At 42.1% G+C, this 27212-nt stretch overlaps 2 protein-coding genes across 9 annotated transcripts in view; one reads left to right on the plus strand and one right to left on the minus strand.

Moving 5' to 3' along the window:
• Nucleotides 1-2590, minus strand: RPL15 (ribosomal protein L15). 4 transcript variants are annotated; one of them, XM_058443173.1, is made up of 4 exons: nt 2455-2590; nt 1522-1703; nt 980-1116; nt 1-357 (listed from the first exon to the last, which is right to left on the minus strand). In XM_058443173.1, the coding sequence occupies exons 2-4, from the start codon at nt 1691-1693 to the stop codon at nt 52-54; spliced, it is 615 nt and encodes a 204-aa protein (XP_058299156.1). In that variant the 5' UTR covers nt 1694-1703; nt 2455-2590; the 3' UTR covers nt 1-51. The 4 variants fall into 4 exon arrangements, with proteins under 4 accessions (XP_058299156.1, XP_032018182.1, XP_032018184.1 ...); XM_032162291.2 differs by having other exon boundaries at nt 2377-2467; XM_032162293.2 differs by lacking the exon at nt 2455-2590 and adding an exon at nt 2271-2390.
• NKIRAS1 (NFKB inhibitor interacting Ras like 1) overlaps nt 2517-27212 on the plus strand; it is a 27694-nt gene continuing 2998 nt past the window's right edge. The window contains exons 1-4 of one of the 5 annotated variants that reach the window (XM_058443176.1): nt 2636-2766; nt 5236-5342; nt 8599-8709; nt 18479-18724. In XM_058443176.1, the coding sequence (XP_058299159.1) occupies nt 8616-8709; nt 18479-18724 (340 nt within the window). In that variant the 5' untranslated portion in view covers nt 2636-2766; nt 5236-5342; nt 8599-8615. Of the gene's footprint in view, nt 2767-2822; nt 4579-4604; nt 5343-8598; nt 8710-18478; nt 18725-27212 lie in introns of those variants that run through there. The other 4 variants (XM_058443177.1, XM_058443175.1, XM_058443179.1 and 1 more) reach the window with 4 other exon arrangements.

The following is a 27212-nucleotide window of genomic DNA, read 5'->3' on the forward strand; positions in this document are numbered from 1 at the left end:
TGACTGTCCTAAATTGTTTATTAGGTGTGAATTTTACAAACTTCACTTATATTAGCGGTAACGGTGGAGCTGGAGAGTATTGCGCCTTCTCCAAGCTGCCCGGCGAGAACCACCAATAGTGTGGTGGAACTTATGGCCCTTTCCAAGGCCACGGCTCTTTCGGCCTGCAGATGTCAGCCCACGCATCTCCCTGTGCTTGTGGACTGGTTTGGTGATCCATTGGGTGTCAGGATTTCTTCTGATAGCTTTATGGAATGGATCAATGAGGATAACCTCAAAAAATTTGTATGTGGAATCTTCACCCACCCAGTAAGAATTCAGGACTCTCAGAGCCCCACAGTGGCGTCCAGCTCGCTCCTAGAATAGGAAAAAAGGCCCAAGGTCAGTCTCCCACATTGCCTATAGCAGCAAGTCAGAAAGAATTTTAATTCTCAACTCTAGTTCACCATCAGACCAGAGTCTTTTACTACTCAAGTATTTACTAAGCATCTCTCCCTAGACTATCACAAGTGTAATGAGATAAAGTAGACTTGCTAAAACACCACATATAGACTGAAACACATCATTCCCTCTTAATACTCCATTCCTGACTAGGGCATGAATATGTTAATATCTGCGTAACAAAATTGAGGGTTTGGGGACCTTATCTTTTTCCAATACAACTGAGACCTCAGCAACGTTAGCTTTAAAAATATTTAGCATGTATTTTAGGCTGTGCAGGCCAATTTGGTCTCTGATGCATATTCTCGCCTCTTTAAAGCTTAGGTTCCACAAGTGCTTCCAGTATATACACACGCATTTGTAACAAAGACTTACAAGTCTTTCAAGCAATTACTCTTTACCAAGATTAGTAAAAATCACAAACCCTGTTTTATACACGAGACAGCTCACCTAAGTACAATCAGAAAAGTTGCTTAAATCTGTCTCATCCACCACCCACAGGCAGTATTTAATATAACTGCTACTGAAAACCATTTACCTCTGCAACAGACTGAAGGCTTCGAGCAAACTTTAGCTGGTTAACACCATGATGGACAGGCTTGCCGTAAGTTGCACCCTTAGGAACTGGGCGTTTTCGGCCACCACGGCGAACACGAATCCTATATATAACGTAACCTGCACACAAACACATACACAATTAGTGATTTTATAGGAAGCCATAAGGCTTAAGACTCCAATGGCTTGTCACTAATACTCCACCAAAAATACTTCAACAGTAAGTTAATGCTATCTAATGGAAAAAATAAAACACATTCCAGTCTTTTTCAATGTACCTTAGACTACTCATACAGGGAGGCACACTGTTTATTTTGCTTTAGTCTGAACTCATTCAGATTTGTAACTTTTGACACACTTGCCACTTTAGACAGTGCATACAGTAACTGACCAGTGTTGCTAGCTCTATTCTGCCAAAGCCCTATGCGAAGAAAGACACTGGGGCAGCAGTGTCTTCCTAACAGCTGGTTTCTAACTTTTCTCGAATATAATTTTACCCAAGCATCCACGGAGTCGATCACGTACCTTGCTTGGCCTTGTAGCCCAGTCGGCGCGCTTTATCAGGCCGGGTGGGGCGGGGAGCCCTGTGGAGAGCAGAGAGCTGGCGGTACTGCCAGCAGCGGACCCTCAGAAGAAAGCGCATGACATCAGACTGCTTCTTTCTCCATAGCTCCTGGATGTACTTGTATGCACCCATCTTGGCTTACCTGTGAAATCAAACTGTGTATTAAATATCAACCGTTTGAAGTACAGTAAGACTCTACCCGTCCATCTTAGTTCTCCAACAAGCACAAGGAAACCGCTGGGAATGAAAATGGCTCTGCACCAACAGCCGGGGACAGCTAGCCCAACCCCCACCACTGCGCCCACGGAGCCGCATTCAGTCACCTCCGCAACCCCAACGCGGAGTGGTGCTCGGCACGATTTGGTGGGGCGAATGAACAGAACCAGAGCTGAGCACCAAGGGGGCGGATGGCTGCGGCAGGCGGCGTCCCCAAGGGGGACCTGCAAGGAGATGCCGCTGACACCACAGGGCAAGGTACTGCTGCCACCGCCGAGGATTAACTCTCGAGGAAAATGCATCTACTCCACCCAACCAGCAGCCTCGCTTTAGGCTGCCTTGTTCCGGGCGCCCCATTCGTCAGCCCCACGCCTCCTCCAGGATCCGGGCCCAGCTCGAATTCGCGGCGCCATCACATCTTCGCTCAACCCGCCCCGGGGACCGCCTCTCCACCCCTTCGCTGTCCCGCATCCTGACCAAACTGTCGACGCACAGGAGGGTGACCTATCTCGGAGGACGCAGGGTCCCCGGGCCTGGATGGCTGAAGAGGAAGACGATCAAAGGCGGATGGAAGAGCAAAGATCCTCAACGCAGCCTACCTGATGGCTGCCGCCAAACGGAAAGGAAAGAGCTGTACTCCCACAATGCCTTTTGGGCTCCTCCCCCACCTCAACAACCTCTTTCCGGTGGAAAGCTGCGGCCTCCCAGAGCGTCATGGGACATGTAGTTCCGGCATCACGCCTGGTGGGCGGAGTTCTGCCTAGTGGGGCGCAGCGGCCCCTATTGTCCCGCCCCCTGCTCCGCAGGATTCGATCCTGAGCGGCCTGGGCGTTTCGAGGGGTGAGAGAGTTGGCGGCGAAGTCTCGGCCGGTAAGCGAGCGTCGGCGAGTGTCTCGCCGCGAGAGGAGGCAAGTTGGGGTCCAGGCTCCAAAGCCGGTGGCCGCGTACCGCGGTGGAGCCGCTGTCTTTGAGGTCTGAGGAGAGAACAGGTTTGTTTCACGCACCGCGGGCTCTCCACCTGCGGTATCTCTGCGTCTCCGCGTCTCCGCGCTGCGCTGCGCTCTCTCTGGCCACCTGACGACTGGCGCAGAAATCTGGGCCCCAGCGCTGCGCTGAGAGATCCCCTGACGCTTCCCCAGCCCCCCATGGACGCCTTCGCGGAGTCGGGGCGTCGCGGGTCGGGGCGCTCGCTGTGTCCCTTCAGCTCCAGACTGCGTGAAGCTCCTCCAGCAGGCCCCAGCGCCCAGGGATTTTGTCCTAAAAAAGGGTCATGGAGTGGGTGGATTGCGGGCGGCTCGGCGCTTTTTCTGCATACGAATTTCGTCCCAAATTTGCTAACATGAGAACCACAGTTTTTCAGAAAAGCAAAATGTTTATTTGCCAAGACCTGTTTGGCAGGTGTGAATGTTTTGGGGAAGAAATGCCGAGAAAATGCTGGCATTTTGCGTTGCGGGGTTTTTTTTTTTTTTTTTTAATTGAGAAATAGGTTACTGGCTTATGTTGTTTCTCCAGAATATTTTCATTTGGCTTTAATTTAAGTCATGTGGCTTTAATTTCCTTCCATATTATGCGTTCAGATGTGGCAAAGGCTTAAAAGAATCATTATCTCTTAATCGTAGCGGTTTTGTCTTTTTTCCTACATCATTTTTTTCTTTCTTTCTTTTTAAATCACAGCTTTACATTTTTAAGGGTCTCCATCTGGTTCATTCATTGATTCAACAAATATTTATTAAGTGTCTAATATGTGCCAGGCATAGTTGCTGGGGATGCAGCAGCAAACAACGCAGAATTTTTGGCCTTCTTGGAAACGGGCAGTAAGCAGAAGTAAGCTGTGTATTGGGTTTGGTGGTAAATGCTAAGGAAAAAAGATAAGGGGAGGGAAGTGATGAGGGAGTGTTAGCGGGTGAGGGTTGCAATTTGGGATGGAATGTCCAGGTGAAGTCTTTTAGAGAAGGTAACATTTAAGAAAGGACCTCAAGAATAGGAGTCTGGGAGTAAGAATAGGGGTCTGATTCAGGTAGAGGGAAAAGAGCCAAGACTGGAGCACGCAAGATTAGTAGAGGAACAGCAGGGAAGCAGTGTGGCTGAAATTCACAGTAGGGGAAAGTGGGAAATGACGTCAGAGAGGTGAAGGTTCTTGCGTGGACTTTGGATTTCATTGGAAGATTTTGAACAGAAGGATGACTTCATATGGCGTACATTTTAAAAAGATAACTTGGATTGCTCCTTTTGAGGCTAAAAGGAGAGAAAAAATGGAAGCAGAGAGACTACTTAGGAAATTGTGTTAGTCTTCCATTGCTCCTGTAACAAATTTCAGCAACTTTGTTGGTTAACAACAATACACATTTACCGTCTTTTAGTTTGTACATCAGACTAGGTCTGTAAATCTGTAAATATCACCAGGCTAAAACCAAAGTCAATAGGGCCGTGTTCCTTCTGGAGGTACTAGGGGAGAATACATTTATTTCCTTGGCTTTTCCACCTTATGAAGCCTGCCTGAATTCCTTGGCTCCTGAGTGCTTCCTTCATCTTCACAGCCAGCAAAAGAGCATCTTCCAATCACACCTTCTGTCCTCTCCAGCACTCCTGTGTCTCTCTTATAAAGACACCTGTGGCACATTGGGCCCACCTAGATAATTCAGGATAGTATCTTCATTTGGAAGTTCTTAATCACCCCCGCAAAATTCTTGTATGAGTATGTAAAGTAACATATTCACAGGTTTGGGGGATTACGATGTCTATGAGAAACCAGGTGAGAGAACATGGTGCCTCACCCAGACCACTTCAGTAGCGTGAAAATGGTAAGTAGTGCAGCCCTGTATGTATTTCAAAGGTGAGGATGACTAAAAAGTTGAATGCGCTACGGTAGGTACACTGCGTATGGGCGTAGTCCTGCTCCTAAAGGAGCAGTAAAAATAAAATTTAAAAAGTTGGATGAATCATTTGGAAAAAAAATTCTAGTATGTGAATAATCACTGCTAATTTATCAATCACATTTGCAGTTTTATTTCTTAATTTGTAGTTTCTCAGTTAACAGTTTTACAAGATTTGGATTTGTGTTTCCAATTGATTTTGAGATTCCTGAGGACAAGGGATGATTTCTGTTTTTGCCCCCTAGTTTGTCTCTGATGGCTGGCATGATGGTAGGCCCTCAGTAAATGTTTGGTAAATGAATAAAAGAATGGTAAGCTAGAATCTGCTTATTACATTTTATTTTGTGCAATACTGTGTGCAAAACCTGTTGAATATATTTTTATACATGTAAATATATTCATATATGGATAAGTGAAAGTATTCCACACTATACATAATGTTGACATAAGTAAATACACAATGTAGGTGGTTTCCCGACATGACAGTATTTTTAGAGATTTATAACATCTCTCCTATGATGCTAACAGTGTTTGGTATTGTTTTTCTGGTTGCATCAGAAAGTTGTGTTTTACTTATAAAAATAGAATGACCCACTTACATAGAAGAACAGAAGCACTGACAGTTTTGGGGAGCTGTTTCTGATGGATCTTCAAAGAGAATGTTGACAAAGCATTTCACAGAAATGGACCAGGTCATATATTTATTCTCTTTTTTTTTTTTTTTTTAGCCTCAAGTTGGAGAGAGGAAGTTGTATTTATTCTCTAGCAACGTTATTGATTAGCCTGGAAAGTAAAGCAATAAGTATTTAAGACTGCCCTGAATCTTGCCTATTAAGCACGTTCTCTTAGTAATTTACATCACATGACGTTTAATAGGTCACATATCGAATTTTATTGCCCAGTTTCTTAGGGTAGGGATGTGACAAGTAGCTGTAACTACTGCTTTTTTTGTTCACCTCAGTGTTGATGTATTCTCTGGATAAGCAACTTCTAATATCATGGCATCACAGTGTTGAAAGGAACCTAAAGGTGACCCATGTACTACAGAGCCTTTCAAATTCTTGAAACCTAGATTTAAGTAAGAGGCTTGGTTACCCCAGGATTGGTTCATGTGATTCATTGCCCATTCAGGATACTGCAGATGACCACCTTTGTATATTTCGCAGGAAGTGGTGTACATTTATTGTGTTTGGGAATTATTAAATTATTATAAGTGCTTTAAGAACCAAACTTTTAGTAGTTTTTATTTGTAAATCTGAAAATAAGCATGAGAACCACTTATTTGTAATGTGAGTTCCTGCCATACTGATCATATATAGAAAATAAAGTATTTTTGTGTATGTGTTAGTTATTCAAAATGTTAATTATTTTTTAAAGAATTCTTAACTTTGTAATTGATGGTAGCAAGGCACTCATCTGCTTTATGTAGTAGTATTGTTTCCTATTTGGAAAGCAACCAGGAACCTAGAATATTTCAGCCATGCTTTGATTAATCACACTTATCTTTTCATCTTTGTTTTCTTTTTGGTAGCGTAAAATATTTAATGAAGTCTATTCTGTCTTATCTCTTCGCTTTCCTTCCAAAGTATGCTTAAAATTCTTAGCTAGTGTTTTGAGCTACTTTTGTTCAGTTACTTTTACTATTTGCCCATGATGAAGACTTCTTTGGTAATATCAAAATGAACTCCCCAATTTATTAATATACACACACAACACAAAACAATGTACAATTTTTAGCAAACATCTGTTAATCCTATTATCCTGATAATTATATTATCCTGATAATCATATTATCGATTAGTGATCAAAGTACATTTGTACTTTTTTTTTTTTTGAGACGGAGTTTCATTCTGTTGCCCAGGCTGGAGTGCAGTGGCATAATCTTGGCTCACTGCAAGCCCCACCTAATTTTTTGTATTTTTAGTAGAGACGGTTTCACTGTGGTAGCCAGGATGGTCTCGATCTCCTGACCTCGTGATCCGCCCGCCTCGGCCTCCCAAAGTGCTGGGATTACAGGCATGAGCCACGGCGCCCGACGTATGTGGCACATTTTCTTAATCTAGTCCATCATTGATGGACATTTGGGTTGGTTCCAAGTCTTTGCTATTGTGAATAGTGCCCCAATAAACATACGTGTGAATGTGTCCTCATAGCAGCATGATTTATAATCCTTTGGGTATATACCCAGTGATGGATTACTGGGTCAAATGGTATTTCTAGTTCTAGATCATTGAGAAATCGCCACACTGTCTTCCACAATGGCTGAGCTAGTTTACGGTCCCACCAACACTGTAAAAGTGTTCCTATTTCTCCACATCCTCTGCAGCACCTGTTGTTTCCTGACTTTTTAATGATAACCATTCTAATTGGTGTGAGATGGTATCTTTTTGTGGTTTTGATTTGCATTTCTGTGATGGCCAGTGTTGATGAGCATTTTTTCATGTGTCTGTTGGCTGCATAAATGTCTTCTTTTGAGAAGTGTCTGTTCATATCCTTTGCCCACTTTTTGATGGGGTTGTTTTTGTTTTATTCTCGTAAATTTGTTTAAGTTCTTTGTGGATTCTAGATATTAGCCCTTTGTCAGATGGGTAGATTGCAAAAATCTCCCATTCTGTAGGTTGCCTGTTGACTCTGATGGTAGTTTCTTTTGCTGTGCAGAAGCTCTTTAGTTTAATTAGATCCCATTCATCTATTTTGGCTTTTGTTGCCATTGCTTTTGGTGTTTTAGTCAAGTCCTGTGCATGGGCAATTTTTCCATTCTTCCTCAAAAAGAAGTATGATTAAGAAAGCCCACGTGACAGCGAGGAGCAGTAGCTCACGCCTGTAATCGTAGCACTTTGGGAGGCCAAGGTGGGCGGATCACTTGAGGTCAGGAGTTTGAGACCATCCTGGCCAACATAGTGAAACCCCGTCTCTACTAAAAATACAAAAATTTCGCCAAGCATGGTGGCAGGCGCCTGTAATCCCAGCTACTCGGGAGATTGAGGCAGGAGAATCGCTTTCCCTCAGGAAGTGGAGGTTGCAGTGAATGGAGATCTCATCACTGCACTCCAGCCTGAGTGACAGAGCTAGACCCTGTCTCAAAAAAAAAAAAAAAAGCCCACGTGACTACCAAAATCCAGTTTCTTCCCTTCCTGAAAAAGACTGACTTAAACATTCATGTTTCTTTGAAAAATCATGTCCATTTTCTAAAAATTTTATCCTCATGCCTCCTTAAATTTTTACTTAAATGTTTATTTTTCCAGGTAAATATTGATGAGTAGGCAGTCTCTTTCAAGGATTTAAGAGTCTGTTGGATTGCTATAGACTTAATCAGTATTGAAATATTCTTCATATAAAATGTATTTATTCTTTTTGAAAACAAAGATGTATTCATACCTATCCATGTTTTTTTTTTTGTTTGTTTTGTTTTGTTTTTTTGAGACGGAGTCTAGCTCTTTCACCCAGGCTGGAGTGAAGTGGCGCAATCTTGGCTCAGTGCAACCTCCGCCCCCTGGGTTCAAATGATTCTCCTGCCTCAGCCTCCCGAGTAGCTGGGATTACAGGCGAGTGCCACCACGTCTGGCTAATTTTTGTATTTTTTAGTAGAGATGAGGTTTCACCGTGTTGGCCAGGCTGTTCCCGAACTCTTGACCTCAGGTAATCCACCCGCCTTGGCCTCCCAAAGTGGTAGGATTACAGGCATGAGCCACTGTGCCTGGTGTGTATTCTTATATTTATCTACATTGTCTCTGTGAGATATATAAGAAACTGATAATGCTTATTGCTCTAAGGGAGCAAATGGGAGACTGGGGAATGGGGTTTGGAAGGCTATACCTTATTGTGTATCTCCTTTTCTGTATTTGAAAATTTCACCTGCGCATGTGTTACATATTGAAATACTGAAAGAAAAAGAAATGGTTAATTTCAACAGTATACAATTTAAAAGACCTTCTATTCTCTCCACAGTGATATCCTGAGAGAAGATGGGAAAGGGCTGCAAGGTTGTGGTTTGTGGATTGTTATCTGTGGGGAAAACTGCAATTTTGGAGCAGCTGCTTTATGGAAATCATACTATTGGTAAGATTGTTTTTGTCTAGTTTGTCTTTCGGTTCTGGGAGCTGTCAGGGGTCTTTTGTTGGTCATGCTAAACTAAAGGTGGTTGATGGTACATAAAGGGGAGGTATAATCCAGAGGGGCCAAAAGAGATTAAGAGGTAAGAAAAGAGGAGGGAAAAAAGTCTTAAGTGTTATTGAAATTCAAGAGTGCCTGCTGTAAGTTATCACAGGTAAGGAAAGAAATGGCCAATATAGATAGATCAATATGGCTATATATTCCATTGTGTGTATGTGGTTTTCTGTGTATTTACATAATGAATGGTGGTCTACAAATCATAGAATCACTGATTTAAGAAAACATGACTTTCCACTGGGCATGGTGGCTCAGGCCTGTAATCCCAGCACTTTGGGAGGCCGAGGCAGGCAGATCACCTGATGTCAGGAGTTCAAGACCAGCCTGGCCAACATGGTGAAACCCGTCTCTACTAAAAATAGGATCTTAGCCAGGCATAGTAGCAGGTGGCTGTAATCCTGCTACTTGAGGGGCTGAGGCAAGAGAATCTCTTGAACCTGGGAGGCCGAGGTTGCAGTGAGCCAAGATGGTGTTACTACACGCCAGCCTGGGCTACAGAGCGAGACTCTGTTTCAAAAAAAAAAACGCCAAGCACGTTGGCTCATGCCTGTAATCCAAGTGCTTTGGGAGGCTGAGGCAGGCGGATCACGAGGTCAAGAGATCAAGACCATCCTGGACAACATGGTGAAACCCCGTCTCTACTAAAAATACAAAAATTAGCTGGGTGTGGTGGTGCACGCCTGTAGTCCCAGCTACTCAGGAGGTTGAGGTAGGAGAATCACTTGAACCTGAGAGGCGGAGGTTGCAGTGAGCCGAGATCGCACCACTGCACTCCAGCTTGGCGACAGAGTGAGACTCCATCTCAAAAAAAAAAAAAGAAGAAAAAAAAAGCACAACTTTCCAGAGCTGCTGTATATAGATTTTTAAAAATGGAAGAAACAGCCGTTTGGTGAGTATGACTTAATTCTGTGAATTAGGCTACCTCATTCATTTATTCATTCACTGAGTCAAATAATTATTTATTAATATTTGGTGTATGATACGTGTAATCAGGCCTTGGGTTAGAGAGGTGAAGATAGTATCTCTGGAGGTCATGGCTTAGTAAGGAGGATAGATATCACAGGTTAGAATGAAATGACGTTTGTGTTAGATAAGTAAATAGAGATCATCAAAGCATTTATTTCTGGCAAGTAACTTAAAGCACATTTCTGTTTTTCTGAGATGGAGTCTCACTCTGTCTCTCAGGCTTGAGTGCAGTGGTGCAATCTTGGCTCACTGCAACTTCCGCCTCCCAGGTTCAGCCAATTGTCCTGCCTCAGCCTCCTGAGTAGCTGGGACTACAGGCGCGTGCCACTACGTCTGGCTAATTTTTGTATTTTTAATTTAGTAGAGACGGAGTTTCATCATGTTGGCCAGGCTGGTCTCGAACTCCTGACCTCAAGTGATCTGCCTGCCTCGGCCTCCCAAAGTGCTGGGATTACAGGCGTGAGCCACTGCGCCTGGCCCACATTTCTGTTTTTCATTAGCCATCTCTATGTGCTCTGCTTCTCTTCTAGCTTTCTAAAATAATGTTTAACAATTGTGGTTAAATTCACGTTTAGTGTTTATTATAATACCTATGCTAGTAGTTCTCAAATTTTTTGGTTTCAGAATCCTTTTGCCCTGTGAAAACTTACTGAGGACCCCAAACAACTTTTGTTTATGTGGGCTATATCTTCCAACATTTACTGTATTAGAAATTAAAACCGTGGCCAGGCGTGATGGCTCACAGTTTGGTAATCTCAGCACTTTGGGAGGCCAAAGTGGGAAGATCAGTTGGGCTCAGGAGTTTGAGACTAGCCTGAGACCTCATCTCCACTAAAAACAAAACAAAAAAAAAAGAAAAAAAGAAAAAAAAAAGAAAGAAATTATCCAGGTGGGCATGGTGGCATGCGCCTGTGGTCCCAGTTATTTGAGACGCTGGGATGGGAGAATCACATGGGAGATTGAGGCTGCAGTGAGCCGTGATCGCACCACTGCATTCCAGCAGTGAATCTCAAAAAAGAAAAAAAGTAAAGGAAAATGGAGACATTTGTAAACTACTTATTTTTTCTAAATGACACTAATAAACTCATATCCTAAAATAACTTTATGAAAAAAATTATATTTTCAAAATAGTGAGAAAGGTGGCATTGATTTACTTTTTGGAAAATCTTTTCTGATGTCCAGCTTAATAGAAGGCAATTATCGTATCTATTAACACTTGCCTTTGTGATTAATCTGTTGTGATGAGGTGTTTTAGTTGAAATATATGAAGAAAATCCAGCCACACACAGATATGTAGTTGGAAAAGGTAGGAGGAATACTTTAATAACCTTTTCAGATAATTATGGGTATTTTTCTTTGGTATTTCAATAAAACTCAACAAGTGATGGTTACCTGAAGGTTATTGGAGCGTAGAATCTGAAATCATATTCGTGAACTTTTTTACTCTGCTAAATTAAAATCTCATTGATTGATCCTGCATTTTAAATGGATCTTTTACCCAAGCAGAGTTTTTTAGCATCGTGAATTGGTCATTTGGGAAATTTTGGTTCACTGAGATAAGGAAATCTTCCCTATCACTTTTGTTAATATCTGATGAAATACCAATTTCATCAGTATTGGGAATCTATCAAATTCATGATGATGGATACAATTCTGATATTTGCCTGAAAGCTCAAATGTTATTGACAGCAAATACTGTTACCATAGTTACTTTCCTTGAAATGATAGGCTTCCTTTATTTATTTTTGAGAAAACGTTTGTCGAATATTGTAAATACGTAGTTTTTCTGTCATTTCTTCTTTTTAAAAATGATGGCTAGTTCAGCTTGCAATTCAAAACACACGATATTTTCCTCAAGACGTTACCATAATTGTATGCAGAAATGCTTTATGCATAGTTCCCATTTAATTCCATAGAATATTGAAAAGATATATATACTCAAGGCTTGAGATTTAATAAAATTAGTCACTTTTATTGCTTCATTAAGGACATTCTTAAGTAAAACTGGCTTTTTAATTTTTTAACCGCAAGCACCAGATGGTGAAGAGAGGATCTAATGGCGACTATACATTTAGTGCCACTGACTCGATTTGCACTAAGGTACCGGCCGTTTTACCCACCATTGCTTTTGCAACATCAGTACAAATGTCAACACAGTGGAAAATGCAAATGACTTAGTAGTATTATGAATATAGTTTTGCCCATGTGGATCCCCTGAAAGGAGACCTCATGAGATCTGCAGAACACAGTTGGAGAGCTGCTGGCATGTATAAATATAGTACAAATGACCCTTCAATAGTGCAGGGGATAGGGGTGCCAAACCCCCCACCCCAGTCAGTTGAAAACCAAATTTTTGACTCCCCAGAAACTTAACTACTGATAGCTTACTGTTGACCAGAAGCCTTAAACCTGATAACATAAACAGTTAATTGTCATGTCTTATATGTTGTGTGTATTATATACTGTACTCTTACAATAAAGTAAGCTAGAGATAAGAAAATGTTATTAAAATCATAAAGAAGAAGCCAGGTGTGGTGGCTCACGCCTTTAATCCCAGCACTTTGGGAGGCCGAGGCAGGCGGATCACTTGAAGTCAGGAGTTCAAGACCAGCATGGCCAACATGGCAAAACCCCATCTCTACTAAAAATATAAAAATTAGCTGGGCATGGTGGCACGTGCCTGTAATCTCAGCTACCTGGGAGGCTGAGTCATGAGAATCTCTTGAACCCGGGAGGCAGAGTTTATCGTGAGACGAGATCATGCCACTGCACTCCAGCCTGGGCAACAGAGCGAGACTGTCTCAAAACAAAACAAAACAAGAAAAACCTGCTTTAAAAAATAAAGATTATTTTAAAATGTATAAGAGGTTACCATTATTTAAATTTGAAAAGAAGAATGTAAGTGAAAAATAGCCACTGCAAAGGATATAAGACACTCTCTTTGATGATAATGCCTATAAAATAAAATCTGTGTCTCCCAGGCTGGAGTATAGTGGTGCGATCTCAGCTCACTGCAACCTCCACCTCCTGGGTTCAAGTGATTCTCTATCTCAAAAAAAAAAAAATTATAAGGAAGAAAAACTATATTTACTATTTATTAACTGGAAGTGGTTCATTGTAAAGGACTTTATCCTCATTGTTTTTATGTGGAGTAGACTGAGGAGGGGGAGGAGGGATTGGTCTTGCTGTGTCGGGTGGCAGAGGAGAAAGAAAATCTGCATGGAAGACGTGAAGTTCAAACCTGTGTTGTTTAAGGGTCAGTGGTATTCTCAGCAGAGCAGTATAGTATACTGTGATTCTTTTTTTTTTGTTTGTTTTCATGGAAGCTAATATTTATTTGTCATTTCTTTAGTTTTGTTCGTACCTCTTGCTAGTTCTTTCCACATAGTCCAGATGTTTCTCATTTCTCCATGAGGTCAGCTCCATCAGATAATCTGTTTTTTTTCTTGGCTGTGTCCTTTCAGGAGCTCTGTGTTCTCTTATCTACTGTGCCACCATCATCATGGAACTTCCCCATTGTTTCTCCCTTTGTTTTTGTTTTTGTTTTTTTTTGAGACGGAGTCTTGCTCCGTCACCCAGGCTAGAGTGCAGTGGCACCATCTCGGCTCACTGCACCCTCCACCTCCTAGTTTCCAGTGATTCTCCTGACTCAGCCTCCCAAGTAGCTGGGATTACGGGCATGCACCACCATGCCCGGCTAAGTTTTGTATTTTTAGTAGAGACAGGGTTTCACCATGTTGCCCAGGCTGGTCTTGAACTCCTGGCCTCAAGCAATCTGCCCACCTTGGCCTCCCAAAATGTTGGGATTACAGGCATGAGCCACTGCACCCGGCCTCTCCCTGGTTTTGATTTCCTGCTTCCTAGATCTCTTGTCATCTTCTTTTGGCTTGTACCTTTTTTTTTTTTGGAGCACATTTTCCAGTACTTTTCTGGGGTTGAAAAGGTTGTACAGTAGGACAGAACATTCAGTGATGACGGCCTTCAACATGCCCTCTACCTGGCACATAGTTGTGACCCTGGGGCTTCCGAATTGAGATATTTACTAATTGTGCTTGTGATTTCCTTTATTTCATATCTGTGTTAGATTCTGTTTCTTCCTGTTTCTATGATTACATGTTAGTTTTTATGGAGGGTCTCCTCAAATAGTTTTCTGAGAAAATATACGTGATACATTTTCTGAGGCTTTGCATGTTTGAAACTGTCTTTATTTTACACTAACATTTGAATTGTAATTTTGATGGGTATAGAACTCTAGGTCAAAAATAATATACTTTCATAATTTTGAAAGCATTACATATATGGTTTAATCAATAATTATGAGACAAACCTTCACATAATCTCCACGTGGATCAGAAAGTACAACATTGAGGACAGACCAGTGGCTCCTTGTGTTCCTCTGTCCACTTGTAACTCATTCCTTCCCTTGACTTTTGGTTAATCATTCTTTTTATTTTTAATTGCCACATATGTATATCACTAAATGGTCTAGTTTATTTTTGCCCTATGGATTTTCTATGAATTAAATTAATCCATGTCTGGCTTCTTTTACTCAACATTATATTTGTAAGACACATCAGGCCAGGCATGGTGGCTCACCACTGGAATCCCAGCACTTTGGGAGGCTGAGGTGGGAAGATCACTTGAGCCCCAGAGTTTGAGATCAGCCTGGGCAACATCGGGAGACCCCATCTCTATTTAGAAAAAGAAATAAAAGATTCATCCATTTTGCCGTAGCTGTGGTTGTTTACTTTTCATTGATGTAACATTCTATTGCATGAAACTACCTCTGTCTGTTCTGTCTTGATGAACATTTGGGTTATTTCCAGTTTGGAGCTATTGGAAATAATGCTACTCTGGAACATTATTATACATGTATCCTGGCTATTATGTGATAAATTCTGGTATACATATCTAGGAATGAAATTGCTGATTCATAGAAGGTGTGTCTCTTTAACTTTACCAGCTTCTGTTGTCTTCTTGCTTTTAGTGCTACTTTTGAGAATCTGGGAACCATTATGATTCTTGATGCTTTGTCTATGGAAGCTTTTCTAGGCTCTCTTCTTTGTTCTTAGTTGCTGTGGTTTGAAGGATAGTGTCTCCTCCAAAATTCATGTTGAAACTTAATCTCCAGTGCAACAGTATTAAGCAGTGTGGCCTATAAGAGGTGATTAAGTCATGAGGGCTCCACCCTTCACCTTCATGAGGACTAATCCCTCATGAAAGATTAGCATCCTTATATAAAAGGGCTTGAGGTTGAAGGGAGTGCTCTCTTGCCTTCTGTCTCTCCCACCATGTGAGGACACAGCATTTGACCCCTCCCAAGGATGCAGCAACAGGGCTTCATCTTGCAGTGGGGACTGGGTCATAACAAGTCACCAAACCTACTGGCACCTTGATCTTGGACTTCCCAGCCTCCAGAACTGTGAGAGATAAATTTTCTGTTTATAAATTACCCAGTCTGTGGTATTTTGTTATAGAAGCACAAATGGACTAAGACACCAGTGTTCTGAAATTTCAGTGATGCGTCATAGAATTGATCTTTTCTTTTCTTTTTTTTTTTTTGCTCGGGTTGGAGTGCAGTGGCACGATCTCATTTCACTGCAACCTCCACGTCCTGAGTTCAGGCAATTCTCCCACTTCAGTCTCCCAAGTAGCTGCGATTACAGGTGCGCACCACCGTGCCCAGCTAATTTTTGTATTTTTAGTAGAGATGGGGTTTCACCATGTTGGCCAGGCTGGTCTTGAACTTCTGACCTCAGGTGATCCGCCCACCTTGGCCTCCCAAAGTGCTGGTATTACAGGTGTGAGCCCCCACTCCTGGCCAGTCTGTTTTCATTTACTGTAGTGGACACTTAGAGGGCCTCTTCTATATGGAAATGCATGTTCTTCAGTTTTGAATTATTTTGTTGTTGCTTTCTTTCCTCTGTGTTCTCTGTTCTTTTTTTTCTGGAACTCTCTTTTTGGATGCTGGACCTTCTGGACTAGTCCTTGAATTTTCTTATTGCTCCTTTCCTGTTTATCATCTCTCAATATTTTTGTACCACTTTTTGGTAGATATCCTCATCTTTATTTTCCAGCCCTTCTGTTGAGTTTTTGTTAGTATCCTGTTCTTATTTCATGGATGTACTATCTTATTTTTTTGATAGATTAGGTAGTTTTTTTGTTTGTTTGTTTTTGTTTTTCTTTTCTTTGTATAGTTGGTTTCCTCTGTAGCAGTCTCTTCTTGTTGGTCTCTGTTTTCTTCAGGTGTCTGCTAAACCTTGGTTATCTGTTCATAATAAAAATGGACCCCTAGGCCCAGTGCAGTGGCTCATGCCTGTAATCCTAGCCCTTTGGGAGGCAGAGGCAGGCAGATAGCTTGAGCTTGGGAGTTCGAGACCAGCCTGGGCAACATGGTGAAACCCCATCTGTACAAAAAAATACAAGAATAAGTGGGGCTTGGTGGTGTGTACCTGTAGTCCCAGCTACCTGAAGGGCTGAGGTGGGAGGATCGCTTGAGCCCAGGAGGTTGAAGCTGCAATGAGCTGAGATTGTCCCACTGAACTCCAGCCTAGATGACAAAGTGAGACCCTGTCTCAAAAATAAATAAATAAAATAAATAAATAAATAAGACTTAAAAAGCCAATTGGAAGCTCTAAGCATATGGATAGGGTTCATGACTTTGAGCTTCACTAAAGTGATCTGGCAGGGGCATTTATTGGGGAAGCCTAGATGTCAGTATATTTAGGATTTTTTCCTTTTCCATTGGCCAGATTTTCCAGATTTCCTCTGGATAGGGATAAAGAGCTGGCTTCCAGTGTTTGGGGAGCAGAAAGGGAGAGCCGAAGGACTTCAACATTCAGTATGTGTGTGTGCGCAGGCATGTCACTTAGTTGCCTCGTTTTCATGGTGGAACTCATTCCCTTTATCCCACAGTCTAGACAGCCTCTATTTTATACTCCCCAGAGATTGCACCCTTAAGCCTTCCCCTGGTGTGCGAGATGGGTAGTTGCCCAGCAGCGTGGAGTGGGAGAGGAGATCTAGAGAACTAGTGGGAGACTCTTGACTTCATTTGGTCTTTAGAGTACCAAAATACCAAAAGGTCTAAACTTTAGACCCCCTTTTGGAGAGGCAGGTGGAGGTGAGCTAACCGGACTGGCTTTTGGTGGATAGAAAAATCACATGACAAAATGATTGGTAGTTTTTGCTTTTAAATTAATTTGTAATCAAAGTCCAATACGTTTGTGTCTTAATAGATAACCTTTAATTTCCTTAGGGCTTAATTTATGACAGGATGACACAGACACGTATATACATAATCAGATTTATGAACAATTTTGCCTTTCTAAACACTGAATACATTCCTTATGAGTTATGTTGATGAAAGTAAATTTTTGGTTTCTGATGATCCAATCTGTGTATTACCATGTGATTATTCCTTTTAATCTAATACTTCTGGAGATTTTATGTAATCTAATACTTAATGGACATTTCGTGTAAGGCATCTGGAACAAATCATTCTACAGTATTTAGGTTGTTTAGGAAAACTTTAACTAGTTTTTAAAAAACTATAACATAGTATGATTTGGCGGGGGGGGATAGGATGTTACCCATGTGATTTTACCTCTGGATGTATTTCACATTTATTTATTTATTTATTTTATTATTATTTTTTGAGATGGAGTCTTGCTCTGTCACCCAGGCTGGAGTGCAGTGGCATGATCTCGGCTCACTGCAACCTCTGCCTCCCAGGTTCAAGCAATTCTCTCTGCCTCAACCTCCTGAGTAGCTAGGATAACAGGTGCCTACCACCACACCCAGCGAATTTTTGTATTTTTAGGGGAGACGGGGTTTGGCCATGTTGGCCAGGCTGGTCTTGAACTCCCGACCTCAGGTGATCTGCCCACCTAGGCCTCCCAAAGTGCTGGGATTATAGGCGTGAGCCACCGTGCCTGGCCTCATATTTAAATACGGAGGTGGTTACTGGGACTATACCTTACCTGTCTTATCACATGTCTCTCCACTACTTATTAAAATTAAGAGTGTTAATCTTCTCCCTTTAATTCCTTTATCAATAAGGGCTTATTGAATATTTGCTGTGTACACAGAATAGTTCCTTTCACTTAATAAACTTAGAGACTAGTTGAAGAGATAAAACTTGCACAAATGAAACAAAGTGGTAAAATGCATTTTTAAAAGATCATAAACAAGAAGGGGATTTTTCTTTTTATGCAGAAGAAATATTTTTTAAAAGAATTTTGTTTGCGCCAGGTGCAGTGCCTCACACCTGTAATCCCAGCACTTTAGAGGCCAAAGTGGGTAGATTGCTTGAGCCCAGGAGTTCGAGACCAGCCTGGGCCACATGGTGAAACCCTTTCTCTCTCAAAAGTACAAAAATTCACTGGGCATGATGGCACCTGTAGTCCCAGCTGGGAGGGACTACTTGGGAGGCTGAGGTGGGAGGATCCCTTGAGCCCAGGAGGCGGAGGTTGCAGTGAGCTGAGATCGAGCCACTGCATTTCAGCCTGGGCAACAGAACAGGACCCTGTTTCAAAAAAAAAAAAAAAAAAAAAAAAAAAAAAGGTAAAATAGAAATGTGATTATTATATGTGGTGAATAGGAAACCTAGAAAGCCAATTTCTAAAGGACAAGAAAATACGGAGCAGTTGACACTGGCTTAGCCAAAAAGAGTAATTTCTTTTCTTAATCCCAGGAATGGAAGATTGTGAAACGATGGAAGATGTATACATGGCTTCAGTAGAAACAGACCGAGGAGTAAAAGAACAGTTACATCTTTATGACACCAGAGGTCTACAGGAAGGTGTGGAGCTGCCAAAGCATTATTTTTCATTTGCTGATGGCTTTGTTCTTGTGTATAGTGTGAATAACCTTGAATCCTTTCAAAGAGTGGAGCTTCTGAAGAAAGAAATCGATAAGTTCAAAGACAAAAAAGAGGCAAGTGGATATGTAAAAATGCCGAATGTGAATTATAATACCATTTAAATTATAGCACAGGCTTTTGGGTGGTTTTTATTTTCAGATCATTACAATGTATTCTTAGTATCTGTAAAACTTTTATCATTTTTTTCTTTTCTTTTTCTTTTTTTTTTTTTTTTTTTTTTTTTTTTAGACAGAGTCTTGTTCTGTCTCTCAGGCAAGAGTGCAAAGTGCAATGATGTGATCTTGGCTCCCTGCAACCTCCGCCCGCCGGGTACAAGCGATTCTCCTGCCTCAGCCTCCCGAGTAGCTGGGATTACAGGCGTGTGCCACTATGCCTGGCTAATTTTTATATTTTTGGTGGAGATAGGGTATTACCACGTTGGCCCGGCTGGTTTTGAACTCCTAACCTCAAGTGCTGCTCTGCTGGTCTTGGCCTCCCAAAGTGCTGGGATTACACGTGTGAGCCACTCTGCCTGGCCTAGAATTTTTTTGTTAACCCAAGAAATATAGGTCTGACTGAATTTAGTTAGGACCAGAATTTGACTTTCTGCCTTTTGCTTGTTACCATCTACAAGTTGAATTTTAATGACTTCTTATCTCAAGTACTATATAATTCCTTTTATATTCTTTGGTATTGCTGTTTCCTTGGGGTTTTTGTTTTTGTTTTTCTTTGAGGCTGAGTCTCTCTTTCACCCAGGCTGGAGTGCACTGGCACGATCTTGGCTCACTGCAACCTCCAACTCCCAGGTTCAAGCGATTCCCCTGCCTCAACCTCCTGAGTAGCTGGGACTACAGGCATGTGCTACCAAGCCCACTAATTTTTTGTATTATTAGTAGAAACAGGGTTTCTTTTTTATTTATTTTAATTTATTTTTATTTTTATTTTATTATTATTATGCTTTAAGTTTTAGGGTACATGTGCACAATGTGCAGGTTTGTTACATGTGTATACATGTGCCATGTTGGTGTGCTGCACCCATTAACTCGTCATTTAGCATTAGGTATATCTCCTAATGCTATCCCTCCCGCCTCCCCCCACCCCACAACAGTCCCCGGAGTGTGATGTTTCCCTTCCTGTGTCTGTGTGTTCTCATTGTTCAATTCCCACCTATGAGTGAGAACATGTGGTGTTTGGTTTTTTGTCCTTGCGATAGTTTACTGAGAATGATGATTTCCAGTTTCATCCACGTCCCTACAAAGGACATGAACTCATCATTTTTTATGGCTGCATAGTATTCCATGGTGTATATGTGCCACATTTTCTTAATCCAGTCTATCTTTGTTGGACATTTGGGTTGGTTCCAAGTCTTTGCTATTGTGAATAGTGCCGCAATAAACATACGTGTGCATGGGTCCTTATAGCAGCATGATTTATAGTCCTTTGAGTATATACCCAGTAATGGGATGGCTGGGTCAAATGGTATTTCTAGTTCTAGATCCCTGAAGAATCACCACACTGACTTCCACAATGGTTGAACTAGTTTACAGTCCCACCAACAGTGTAAAAGTGTTCCTATTTCTCCACATCCTCTCCAGCACCCGTTGTTTCCTGACTCTTTAATGATGGCCATTCTAACTGGTGTGAGATGGTATCTCATTGTGGTTTTGATTTGCATTTCTCTGATGGCCAGTGATGATGAGCATTTTTTCATGTGTTTTTTGGCTGCATAAATGTCTTCCTTTGAGAAGCATCTGTTCATGTCCTTCGCCCACTTTTTGATGGGGTTGTTTTTTTCTTGTAAATTTGTTTGAGTTCATTGTAGATTCTGGATATTAGCGCTTTGTCAGATGAGTAGGTTGTGAAAATTTTCTCCCATTCTATTACTTGCCTGTTCACTGTGATGGTAGTTTCTTTTGCTGTGCAGAAGCTCTTTAGTTTAATTAGATCCCATTTGTCAATTTTGGCTTTTGTTGCCATTGCTTTTGGTGTTTTAGACATGAAGTCCTAGCCCATGCCTATGTCCTGAATAGTAATGCCTAGGTTTTCTTCTAGGGTTTTTATGGTTTTAGGTCTAACATATAAGTCTTTAATCCATCTTGAATTAATTTTTGTATAAGGTGTAAGGAAGGGATCCAGTTTCAGCTTTCTCCATATGGCTAGCCAGTTTTCCCAGCACCATTTATTAAATAGGGAATCCTTTCCCCATTTCTTGTTTTTGTCAGGTTTGTCAAAGATCAGATAGTTGTAGATATGTGGCATTATTTCTGAGGGCTCTGTTCTGTTCCATTGATCTATATCTCTGTTTTGGTACCAGTACCATGCTGTTTTGGTTACTGTAGCCTCGTAGTATAGTTTGAAGTCAGGTAGCATGATGCCTCCAGCTTTGTTCTTTTGGGTTAGGATTGACTTGGCGATGCGGGCTCTTTTTTGGTTCCATATGAACTTTAAAATAGTTTTTTCCAATTCTTTGAAGAAAGTCATTGGTAGCTTGATGGGGATGGCATTGAATCTATAGATTACCTTGGGCAGCATGGCCATTTTCACGATATTGATTCTTCCAACCCATGAGCATGGAATGTTTTTCCATTTGTTTGTATCCTGTTTCATTTCATTGAGCAGTGGTTTGTAGTTCTCCTTGAAGAGGTCCTTCACATCCCTTGTAAGTTGGATTCCTAGGTATTTTATTCTCTTTGAAGCAATTGTGAATGGGAGTTCACTCATGATTTGGCTCTCTGTCTGTTATTGGTGTATAAGAATGCTTGTGATTTTTATACATTGATTTTGTGTCCTGAGACTTTGCTGAAGTTGCTTATCCGCTTAAGGAGATTTTGGGCTGAGACAATGGGGTTTTCTAGAGATACAATCATGTCATCTGCAAACAGGGACAATTTGACTTCCTCTTTTCCTAATTGAACACCCTTTATTTCCTTCTCCTGCCTAAATGCCCTGGCCACAACTTCCAACGCTATGTTGAATAGGAGTGGTGAGAGAGGGCATCCATGTCTTGTGCCAGTTTTCAAAGGGAATGCTTCCAGTTTTTGCCCGTTCATTATGATATTGGCTGTGGGTTTGTCATAGATAGCTCTTACTATTTTGAGATACGTCCCATCAATACCTAATTTATTGAGAGTTTTTAGCATGAAGCGTTGTTGAATTTTGTCAAAGGCCTTTTCTGCATCTCTTGAGATAATCATGTGGTTTTTGTCTTTGGTTCTGTTTATATGGTGGATTACATTTATTGATTTGCATATGTTGAACCAGCCTTTCATCCCAGGGATGAAGCCCACTTGATCATGGTGGATAAGCTTTTTGATGTGCCGCTGGATTCGGTTTGCCAGTATTTTATTGAGGATTTTTTCATCAATGTTCATCAAGGATATTGGTCAGAAATTCTCTTTTTTGGTTGTGTCTCTGCCTGGCTTTGGTATCAGGATGATGCTGGCCTCATCAAATGAGTTAGGGAGAATTCCCTCTTTTTCTATTGATTGGAATAGTTTCAGAAGGAATGGTACCAGTTCCTCCTTGTACATCTGGTAGAATTCGGCCGTGAATCCATCTGGTCCTGGACTCCTTTTGGTTGGTAAGCTATTGATTATTGCCACAATTTCAGAGCCTGTTATTGGTCTATTCAGAGATTCAGCTTCTTCCTGGTTTAGTCTTGGGAGGGTGTTATGTGTCCAGGAATTTATCCATTTCTTCTGGATTTTCTAGTTTATTTGCGTAGAGGTGTTTGTAGTATTCTCTGATGGTAGTTTGTATTTCTGTGGGATCAGTGGTGATATCCCCTTAACCATTTTTTATTGCGTCTATTTGATTCTTCTCTCTTTTCTTCTTTATTAGTCTTTGCTAGCGGTTTATCAATTTTGTTGATCTTTTCAAAAAGCAGCTCCTGGATTCATTAATTTTTTGAAGGGTTTTTTGTGTCTCTATTTCCTTCAGTTCTGCTCTGATTTTAGTTATTTCTTGCCTTCTGCTAGCTTTTGAATGTGTTTGCTCTTGCTTTACTAGTTCTTTTAATTGTAATGTTAGGGTGTCAATTTTGGATCTTTCCTGCTTTCTCTTGTGGGCATTTAGTGCTATAAATTTCCCTCTACACACTACTTTGAACGTGTCCCAGAGATTCTGGTATGTTGTGTCTTTGTTCTCGTTGGTTTCAAAGAACGTCTTCATTTCTGCCTTCATTTCGTTATGTACCCAGTAGTCATTGAGGAGCAGGTTGTTCAGTTTCCATGTAGTTGAGTGGTTTTGAGTGAGTTTCTTAATCCTGAGTTCTAGTTTGATTGCACTGTGGTCTGAGAGACAGTTTGTTGTAATTTCTGTTCTTTTACATTTGCTGAGGAGAGCTTTACTTCCAACTATGTGGTCAATTTTGGAATAGGTTTGGTGTGGTGCTGAAAAAAATGTATATTCTGTTGATTTGGGGTGGAGAGTTCCGTAGATGTCTATTAGGTCCGCTTGGTGCAGAGCTGAGTTCAATTCGTGGATATCCTTGTTAACTTTCTGTCTCGTTGATCTGTCTAATGTTGACAGTGGGGTGTTAAAGTCTCCCATTATTATTGTGTGGGAGTCTAAGTCTCTTTGTAGGTCACTCGGGACTTGCTTTATGAATCTGGGTGCTCCTGTATTGGGTGCATATATATTTAGGATAGTTAACTCTTCTTGTTGAATTGATCCCTTTACCATTATGTAGTGGCCTTCTTTGTCTCTTTTGATCTTTGTTGGTTTAAAGTCTGTTTTATCAGAGACTAGGATTGCAACCCCTACCTTTTTTTGTTTTCCATTTGCTTGGTAGATCTTCCTCCATCCCTTTATTTTGAGCCTGTGTATGTCTCTGCATGTGAGATGGGTTTCCAGAATACAGCACACTGATGGGTCTTGACTCTTTATCCAATTTGCCAGTCTGTGTCTTTTAATTGGAGCATTTAGCCCATTTACATTTAAAGTTAATATTGTTATGTGTGAATTTGATCCTGTGATTATGATGTTAGCTGGTTATTTTGCTCGTTAGTTGATGCAGTTTCTTCCTAGCCTCGATGATCTTTACAATTTGGCATGTTTTTGCAGTGGCTGGTACCAGTTGTTCCTTTCCATGTTTAGTGCTTCCTTCAGGAGTTCTTTTAGGGCAGGCCTGGTGGTGACAAAATCTCTCAGCATTTGCTTGTCTGTAAAGTATTTTATTTCTCCTTCACTTATGAAACTTAGTTTGGCTGGGTATGAAATTCTGGGTTGAAAATTCTTTTCTTTAAGAATGTTGAATATGGGCCCCCACTCTCTTCTGGCTTGTAGAGTTTCTGCCGAGAGATCCGCTGTTAGTCTGATGAGCTTCCCTTTGTGGGTAACCCGACCTTTCTCTCTGGCTGCCCTTAACATTTTTTCCTTCATTTCAACTTTGGTGAATCTGACAATTATGTGTCTTGGAGTTGCCCTTCTCGAGGGGTATCTCTGTGGTGGTCTCTGTATTTCCTGAATCTGAATGTTGGCCTGCCTTGCTAGATCGGTTAAGTTCTCCTGGATAATATCCTGCAGAGTGTTTTCCAACTTGGTTCCATTCTCCCCATCACTTTCAGGTACACCAATCAGACGTAGATTTGGTCTTTTCACATAGTCCCATATTTCTTGGAGGCTTTGTTCGTTTCTTTTTATTCTTTTTTCTCTAAACTTCCCTTCTCGCTTCATCTCATTCATTTCATCTTCCATCGCTGATACCCTTTCTTCCAGTTGATCGCATCGGCTCCTGAGGCTTCTGCATTCTTCACGTAGTTCTCGAGCCTTGGCTTTCATCTCCAGCAGCTCCTTTAAGCAGTTCTTTGTATTGGTTATTCTAGTTATACATTCGTCTAATTCTTTTTCAAAGTTTTTAACTTCTTTGCCTTTGGCTTCAATTTCCTCCTGTAGTTGAGAGTAGTTTGATCGTCTGAAGCCTTCTTCTCTTGTCAAAGTGATTCTCTGTCCAGCTTTGTTCCGTTGCTGGTGAGGAACTGCGTTCCTTTGGAGGAGGAGAGGCACTCTGCTTTTTAGAGTTTCCAGTTTTTCTGCTCTGTTTTTTCCCCATCTTTGTGGTTTTACGTACTTTTGTTCTTTGATGATGGTGATATACAGATGGGTTTTTGGTGTGGATGTCCTTTCTGTTTGTTAGTTTTCCTTCTAACAGACAGGACTCTCAGCTGCAGGTCTGTTGGAGTTTGCTAGAGTTCCACTCCAGACCCTGTTTGCCTTGGTGTCAGCAGCGGAGGCTGCAGAACAGCAGATTTTTCATGAACCGCAAATGCTGCTACCTGATCGTTCCTCTGGAAGTTTTGTCTCAGGGGAGTACCTGGCCGTGTGAGGTGTCAGTCTGCCTCTACTGGCGGGTGCCTCCCAGTTAGGCTGCTTGGGGGTCAGGGACCCACTTGAGGAGGCAGTCTGCCTGTTCTCAGATCTGCAGCTGCGTGGTGTGAGAACCACTGCTCTCTTCAAAGCTGTCAGACAGGGACATTTAAGTCTGCAGAGGTTACTGCTGTCTTTTTGTTTGTCTGTGCCCTGCCCCCAGAGGTGGAGCCTACAGAGGCAGGCAGGCCTCCTTGAGCTGTGGTGGGCTCCACCCAGTTCGAGCTTCCTGGCTGCTTGTGTTTACCTAATCAAGCCTGGGCAATGGTGGGCGCCCCTCCCCCAGCCTCACTGCTGCCTTGCAGTTTAATCTCATACTGCTGTGCTAGCAATCAGCGAGTCTCTGTGGGCATAGGACCCTCCTAGCCAAATGGGGGATATAATCTCCTGGTGTGCTGTTTTTTAAGCCCTTCGGAAAAGTGCAGTATTAGGGTGGGAGTGACCCGGTTTTCCAGGTGCCATTTGTCACCCCTTTCTTTGACTAGGAAAGGGCACTCCCTGACCCCTGCACTTCCTGAGTGAGGCAATGCCTCACCTTGCTTCGGCTCGTGCACGGTGCACTTCACCCAATGTCCTGCGTCCACTGTCTGGCACTCCCTAGTGAGATGAACCCGGTACCTCTGATGGAAATGCAGAAATCACCTGTCTTTTGCGTCGGTCACGCTGGGAGCTGTATACTGGAGCTGTTCCTATTCGGCCATCTTGGCTCCACGTGGTAGGTCTTGTTATGTTGTTCAGGCTAGTCTTGAACTCCTGGTCTCAAACAGCCCTCCTTCCTCAGCCTCCCACACTGTTGGGATTACAGGTGTGAGCCAGCACACCTACCCACCCACCCCCGTTTTCTTTTTTTTTGTAACTGACATATAATATTCATCCTGTGGCTATAGATGTATCATCTTTGTTTTTTTTGAGATGGAGTCTCGATGATCTTAGCCCACAGCAACCTCCACCTCCCAGGTTCAAGCGATTTTCCTGCCTCAGGCTCCCGAGTAGCTGGGATTACAGGTGTTCACCACCACACCTGGCTAATTTTTGTATTTTTAGTAGGCAGGGTTTCACCATGTTGGACAGGCTGGTCTCAAACTACTGACCTCAGGTGATCCACCCACCTGGGCCTCCCAAAGTGCTGGGATTACAGGCATTGACCACCATGCCCGGTCGTTTATTTAGGTAAGATTGTGTTTGTATGCTAATGGGAGAAAATTGATGATGAGGGGACTAAGTGCTGGAGTGACTTCCTTGTCCAGGTAAAGGAGGATGGATTTTAGGGCAGAGCAAATGGGCTTGGAAGATGGTAGGTTGTTAGATGTGGTGGTGGAAGAAGGTGGAAAATTTTTTTTTTTTTTGAGATGGAGTCTTGCTCCGTTGCCCAGGCTGGAGTGCAGTGGTGTGATCTCAGCTCACTGCAAGCTCTGCCTCTCAGGTTCATGCCGTTCTCCTGCCTCAGCCTCCCAAGTAGCTGGGACCAAAGGCGCCCGCTACCACGCCCGGCTAATTTTTTTGTATTTTTAGTAGAGATGGGGTTTCACCGTGTTAGCCAGGATGGTCTCAATCTCCTGACCTCGTGATCCACCCACCTCCACCTCCCAAAGTACTGGGATTACAGGTGTGAGCCACCGTGCCCGGCTGAAATTCTCTTCTAATCGCGTATCTTACTGAAACAATACGGTCATCAGGTGAAAGGAAAGTGGGGAAGAAAGAGGAGATACTGGAACTTGTAGAAGGGCACCAAGGTATGAGATGTCTCATTACAGAGTAAATGGAGAAAATGTAATACATTTGCCGGAGAACACCAGTTCATTTGAGATCAGTGGTGTGATCTGGGCCAGCAGGGTTGTATGTTTTTCTCCAGCCATATTCAGCTAAATGGTGTAGGCACAGAGTCTGGTTAACAGTTAAATTTAACAAGGGAGGGGTTTTGCCTGGTGAATATGGTGGGATAATGGGGGCAAGTGAGTGAATAAAAATAATCTAAGCTGGGTAGGGAGGAATTAAGGACATGAGTAGGGTGGAAGGACAGTGATAAAGGTAGTAGAGCCAGTAGGTTGTATGTCCTTGTGGTGTTTGGAATTCTTGCACTGGGGGCATTAGGCATGACTGGGAAGGCAGGAGTCAGAGTGGGATGCCTGGAACTGAGATCATAGAGAGCAGTTACAATGTCAAGGTCTAGGCTGGGTGTGGTAGTTCACGCCTGTCATCC

Source organism: Hylobates moloch, unplaced genomic scaffold (genome assembly GCF_009828535.3).
Source record: "Hylobates moloch isolate HMO894 unplaced genomic scaffold, HMol_V3 SCAFFOLD_8, whole genome shotgun sequence".
Taxonomy (NCBI): Eukaryota; Metazoa; Chordata; class Mammalia; order Primates; family Hylobatidae; genus Hylobates; species Hylobates moloch.

Excerpts from the sequence above, each read along its gene's own strand:
- RPL15 (XM_058443173.1), bottom strand. The coding sequence starts at position 1,693 with ATGGGTGCATACAAGTACATCCAGGAGCTATGGAGAAAGAAGCAGTCT. Across the intron at positions 1,117-1,521 it reads GGGCTACAAGGCCAAGCAAG|GTTACGTTATATATAGGATT; the intron begins GTACGTGATCGA and ends GTTTGTGTGCAG. Across the intron at positions 358-979 it reads GCCTTCAGTCTGTTGCAGAG|GAGCGAGCTGGACGCCACTG; the intron begins GTAAATGGTTTT and ends TTCCTATTCTAG.